The sequence below is a fragment of the Nicotiana attenuata genome, unplaced genomic scaffold (genome assembly GCF_001879085.1).
Source record: "Nicotiana attenuata strain UT unplaced genomic scaffold, NIATTr2, whole genome shotgun sequence".
NCBI lineage: Eukaryota > Viridiplantae > Streptophyta > Magnoliopsida > Solanales > Solanaceae > Nicotiana > Nicotiana attenuata.
The window spans coordinates 52,829-59,424 of NW_017674380.1; the positions used below are offsets into that span (position 1 = coordinate 52,829).

Here is a 6,596-nt window from a genome sequence, read left to right on the forward strand (position 1 = left end):
CCCCCAAAAAAAAAAAATTTCAAGAATGAAGTCCTTATGTTTTCATTTCCCTTTACTTTTTCAACAGTTAGCTCTTGGATTAAGAATCTGGTGAAAAGTTTATTGACTGATGTATGATTTAGCCATTGTTTGCTATTGCAGAAAAGGGTTGTGTTATTTGAATGCTTTTGCACTACAGGTTTAAGGTCTTAGAATGCAATGCTGCAGAAAACATGAACTCTGTCTGAGTTATGATTAACCTAAGCTTTAAGGAACATTGTATCAGAGTGAAAACCAGTGTTCTCTGTAGTCATGTGCATAGTCATTCATGATTAGATAACTTTTTCAGTCAGATGCTGCCTAAAAAACAAAACTTGGATTCAAACTTTCAGTTACAACTTGTTGTCTTTATCTGATCCTTTCCAGGTCTGTGTGATCATCAGACCGACAAACTATTGTCTTTTTGCAAAACCTCTTACCCTGCTGAATGTGAAAGCTATTATCTCCTTACATTCACTGAGAAATGAAAGAAGCAGACAAGACTTAAATAAGGAAGAGAAAGAACAAAAGCATTCTCCATTTCTTCAAAATTTGATAATGTACTACAAATAATGATCATGATATGATCAAGATTACAGATGACTGGCATCTCCAGCAAAACAAAAACAACCTCCCATATTATGAACACACTTATGTTTCAAACCCTTCATAGACTGAATTACAAGACTCAGAATAATATGTTTCACTGGCAATCTAAATATTGTGTTTGTCGAGAACACTGTAACATAGTTTATGAACAAACAGACATGACAAATGCTTCGGTTTCTGAGCCGCGAGAGCAGATTAAATGTGTGCTGCTTCTCCTTTCTTGAAATCACTTGAGCAATCTGCCAAGGAATCAGGATACTTTTGAATTCTATAGACTGCAGAGTATCTTTGGCTGAATATCCTTCAAGCTTGAGGCATGCCATAGATTTGTGCATAAACCCTCTTCGTTCGATGCACAACAATCAAACTCAAGATAAATGCAATGATACAGAGTCCTGACATGATGCCCATTGTGAGTGAATAGCATATGGAGCCATAACAAGTAAGATAGTCATCCTTAACGAGAGGCACTCCTAGCCCCAGTCCTGAACCTTGAACCCGTTGTTCATGTTGCTGCTTTGCCTGATAGTCATATATACCACTAGCAATAACACCAGAAAAGATCAGGGAGCCGGCCGGACTAGCCAATGTAAGGAAGTTATACAATGCACCGAAGCTTTTCAATCCAAAAAGTTCCGAGACTGCAGCTGGTACAATTGCCCAGTGTGCTCCATAGCAGAGTCCTATCACCACAGAGACTACATATATTGAACCAGGCCAACCCATAGCATAGAAGAACAGAGCAAATGCCATAACAACTTGAACTGCAGCCATTGCCACTGGTCTTGGGTATGCAAAGTATCTGATAATCATTATAAACAAGTTAGAACATGAGAAAAAAAAATGCTTCAATTAAAGAAAGAGCTTATTAGTGCTTAGGAACTTGGATACATACTTTACTATATTCTCAGAGAAGTATCCACCAGCAACACGGCCAAGAAAGTTCCAAATGCTAATCATTGAGACAAATATATGGGTGTTAGCATAACCTAATGACTGAGACATCTGACCCAGATTATCAATCACTGTCAAACCAGAACCAGATGCTAGAACTAGGGAGATAAAAATAAGCCAAAAGTCTGCCTTCACTAGAGCCTGAGGCAAAGTGAAATCCTCCCCTCTGCGTGGACCTTTTCTCCGCTTGACTCTGACTGCTCCTTCTGCTGCTGCTTGAAATAGTTTAGCTTGCAAGTGCATAATTCTCTTTTGTCTTTCTGATGGTGGGAGTGTGTCTACCTCAGGAGTCTTCTCGTCTTCCACCTCGCTGAGAATGAAACTCCCCATTCTAGAGGATTCTTGTTTCTCTGCTTCAGGAAGAAGGCTCTCCTCTAAAACGGGTCTTGGTCCAGAGAAGAAAACCAAAAAAATAGGAATAATAACCGGAAGCACTACTAAAATAACTAAGACAATTGTCAATATGATTATCACATTCTCATTTAAACTGCTTAAATCCTGAAGAAGCAAAACTGCCAACAGATAAGCTGCCAGGATAACGCAAATGCTGTAGGTAAATAGGAAGCTCGAATGATCTGAAGGTCTAACTTGTTTGTGACCACCTACAGGTCTAACCAAGAACATCACAGAAGTAATTACAATTGATGGCCCAACAGCAACCACGAAAACAAGGGAGGCTTGATCAGGAAAGTTGAACATAGCATAAACTTGTGTCAAAATTGCACCACTTAGCCCAGCAAATCCTTTAAGTATCCCCACTACTGGACCACGGCTTTTAGGAAAATTCTGTACACAGGAAACTAAGGCTCCTGTATTGAAGTATGTCTCACCATTAGTTCCGATAAATATCAAAACGCAAAGCTGCAAAAGAGAAAAAACCACAGTGAATTAACTATTACCAAAAGAAGTTGTGTGAATACATCCAGGATGAAGGGGAACCCAACCTTTAGTTCACATTGAACATGTTTTGATTTGTTTAGTGTTAGAAAATCATGTTGAAGCATTTCTTAGCTTTACAAATTGAGTAATGATAAGAAAAAGCCATTCACAATAGGTAACATCTGCATTACCCTTTTTTGGACTATTTCTCGGTTTGTGCGTGTCATCCTTGCGCAGGGGCCATGGTAATCTACTCTGTATCGTTCCAATTTTATCGGATGTCCCCAATAAAATTGGGACTCCTAGCATTTTATTCTCCTCAGTTCATGTTCAACAGCAAGCCTTTCTCGCTTGTCCCATGTTATTTCTCATCATCGTCTTCTTCACTTGTTCAGTGTCCTTAAGGTGTGTCAAGACCATCTTAGTTTATTTTATCTTCTCTAGGTTCATCTTAACCAGTTTCTTCAATTCATTAGCTTGTTATAGCATTCTTTTTTGTTTTATCACATGTCTATCTTAGTGTCTTCATTTCAGCCAAGCTTGCTTACTAATGGTTCTTTTTGGCAGTAGATGCCAATTATTATGTAGCATACATTTTATATCCAGTATCACTAAAGCCACTTCATCAAACTTTGCTTTGATGTCATTACGAAGCATCACATCCCCAAATCACAACACTGAATCCACCTACCTCCAGAATCATCATGGCCAATATCTTTTGTTCTTCATTTCTAGGAACAATTGACTCCAAAACCTTAGTTACTAGCTTTTAAGAAATTTATCTGTCCTCAATATGCTGTTACTGCTTCCCCCTTTCTTTTTGTGATAGATCCAGATTTCAGGGTATATATATAATTCAATTTCGACAATGTTAATTTTCTACTTTCAAGTGATTTTGACTGTTAATTTGGTCTAACATGATTACTTCCCTAGCTTCATCTATTAAGAATCAGCTCAGATTGTCTAAAGGGCAGCCCAGTGCACTAAACTCCCGCTATGCGCGGGGTCCGGGAAGGGCCGGACCACAAGGGTCTATCGTACGCAGCCTTACCCTGCATTTCTGCAAGAGGTTGTTTCCACGGCTCGAACCCGTGACCTCCCGGTCACATGGCAGCTCATATTGTCTAAGCATCACAAACATTATGGAGCCTTGTCTTGTATTCCCCCTATGATCCATCAATTTAATAAAGTTAAAACTGCTTCATACCAAAGCTTAAATGATATCAATACATCCAACCCTAACGTATTTCCTCTCTAAAGCTGACCATAAGTTAAATTATGAATTCACAAGTATGCTATGCCAGATGCTTCCAGAAAACTGACTACTGCAAGTCTTTTTATTTTATTTTATCAGAAAACAAAATGTCATGACTGCTGGTAAACAAATTGGACAACCTAGGATTTTTTTTTTCTAAATGTTATGATTTCATTATTTTGTTATGTATAGGATTACTAGCAGATCAATTGTCCATCTGTCCCAGTGTATCAGCGAGTTAGTTTCTCTTTCTATTCTTTAGCATCCAAGGGTGAGGCTAGCGGTTGATGAAGTTGGAATGAGAACCATGGGAGATCAAGGTTAGAAAACCAACAGATGCAGAAAAGTTGCATAATTTCTTCCCATCTACCTAGCCTTGGTTGGCTATACAGAGTCACTAGACACCTATACTGGTGGGAGGATAAAAGTATCCAGTGAAATAGTCAAGGTTCTAGCAAACAGGCCTAGACACCACTATTTTTTTAAAGAAAGGGTTGTTAGCACCTTTGTTTTAAATATATACTGTTATCACCAGTTTTCTTGTTTCTCAAGGACAGGCAGTTTACCACAACTTCTTATTCCACTTCCACCATCAAGCTCATTCCACCTTTTTTAAGAGTTCAGGAATAAAAAAGTTGTGCAAAACTATATCCCAGTGTTGAATAGCAATCAATAGCTTCAGTAATAGCTGTTGGGATTTTTTCAACCTAGCAGCAACAGAACTAATAATAATGTACATAATCTTCTCCCACATTAATCGTTAATAAGTCTTGTACAGAAGTCATTGGTAAAAAACTGAGATGACACTGTTCAATTTTGCTCGACCAGTGAGCAAGATTAGTTATTTTCTTATGATAATGATATTTTGTAAACCTTCGGGACACTGAGTCCAAAAATTCGAAGAGCCTGGGTAACAAATACATTATCGTGGTTTGCAGCCCATGCAGCCAAACTTGTCACCTGAGACACCTACTTCCTAGACCAAATTGGTTTTACTCTCTAGAGCATATCCATGAACTACTATATATAAGTTCAACTAATTCCATAAATTTACTTTTTGCAACTCCCATTCAAGTTGCAAGCTAGATCTTAAATTTCCTAGCATCAATACAATTGATATATTTTCTATACTGAAATTAACACAAAAGACACGACTGAATTGAAAGTTTCAAGTGTTATTGATGATTACAGAAGCGATCTCCCGCACATTGTTTTTGGAACAGAATTATATACAGTGTATCTCCACGTGGGATAACACACAATAACAAATCCCAAGAACACAAAGTACATCCATAAGTAAGTTAAATATCATATATTATGCTAAGCCTAAACGTTCTAAGGATCCTCCAGAACACAAAGTACAAGCATTACAGCAAAATGAGGAACTCATACGTCATCGTCACATGGACAATAACTTGGGCTCAGAACAGAACATTAGGCCAGGCAATTTTTTAAGCAATAACTGCTGCAAAGACAACTTCTTTAATCATTAATCCATCTAATTAGTTTGTTCCCAAATGCTGCATTCCAGTTGGACACTGTAAATTTAGGTCTCTATTCATTATCACTTGTAAGTCATAGCCAATTGGCAATTCATTGCCCACTGCTTAGTCAATTTGGACGTACAAGCGGTCAAATTCCCCTCTATTTATCAAGGCAATAAGTGTTTCTATCATATTTCAGGAGCCAATTAATGATGTCAATTATTTCTATTGAGATCATTCTGCTGATTCAAAGCCAATTTGCAATCCATTGACTCTACTATTCAGGCAATTTGGAAGTATAAACAGTCAAATTGTAAGATCATAGCATAAAAGTAAAACCTCAGCCTACAAAATCAAGAAAGCTACTACCTTGATCAAAACCAACAATCACATCCAAAAATTGCAAACAGATAATAGGGAAAAAAGAGATAAGTGAAACTGACCACCCAGAGAGGCAAAGCAGGCAATTTGTGAGCTACAATAAGCCAAACAAGACCATATCCAACAAAATTCTGAATAACACCAATGAATAGAACAGCCCATATGGGCAAAACTTCACACAAGATACCAGCAAGAAATCCAATAGCATCACCCAAATCCTTGGCTACACCCAACATAGCAATTTGCCTTTGGTTATAACCCATACCACTTTTGATCACTGGGGAAATGCTCCCAAACAGATACCCAATTCCAGAACAAGACATAACCCACATCGATGCCACAAAAACTAGCCATCGATCGTTTAGAAATGACTTGATTTTCTCTGAAAATTGCACCATCTTTAGTTTACTTGCCAATTCTTGATCCTGATTTTAGTTCTAGTGTATGCATGAAAATGGTGCAGTCACTGTAGTAGTAATAGTAAAGAGTTGGTGTGATGATTGATCTACAACACAAGTGCTTAATTCTTGGAAATTTTAAGGTGGATATATATGTTGAATGTACTACTACTACCCCACCAACCTGCTGTATGTGGCTGGCTCCTAGCCTTCTCCTTTTTGTTTTTTCCAAACTTTAATGAAAAGATATGAAACGTGAGTGGAACTATTTCTATTAAATATAATTTTTCAAAAAAAAAAAAAAAACTCCTCAGATTTTTGTACAAGTAGTTTTTCTTTCTTTCTTCCCAACTACTCCCTCCGGTCCAAAATAAGTGATTTTTTTTGGATGTTTTCACACAGATTAAGAAATCCACCTTTTAGCATTAATTAGCAATGAAATTGACCATATTAACCTCTACTATCTCACATAAACACTCCTAACACATATTCCAACACTATTTACTCCAAGGACAATGTGGGAAAAAAATAATTAATTCATTCTTGAAATATGGATAAATCACTTATTTTGGACCACAAGAAAAAGGCCAAAAAATTACTTATTTTGGACCGGAGGGA

The 6,596-nt window shown here is 37.4% G+C and overlaps 1 protein-coding gene across 2 annotated transcripts; it reads right to left on the reverse strand.

Annotated features, from left to right (window-relative positions):
- Positions 1 to 529: 529 nt before the first annotated feature.
- Positions 530 to 6,183, reverse strand: LOC109218547 (protein NUCLEAR FUSION DEFECTIVE 4-like). Of its 2 annotated transcripts, none has more exons than XM_019382924.1 (3): positions 5,643 to 6,183; positions 1,523 to 2,390; positions 530 to 1,429 (listed from the first exon to the last, which is right to left on the reverse strand). In XM_019382924.1, exons 1-3 carry the CDS (start codon positions 5,740 to 5,742, stop codon positions 931 to 933), a joined length of 1,467 nt encoding a protein of 488 aa, XP_019238469.1. In that variant the 5' UTR covers positions 5,743 to 6,183; the 3' UTR covers positions 530 to 930. The 2 variants fall into 2 exon arrangements, with proteins under 2 accessions (XP_019238469.1, XP_019238468.1); XM_019382923.1 differs by having other exon boundaries at positions 1,523 to 2,442.
- Between the last annotated feature and the right edge of the window lie 413 nt (positions 6,184 to 6,596).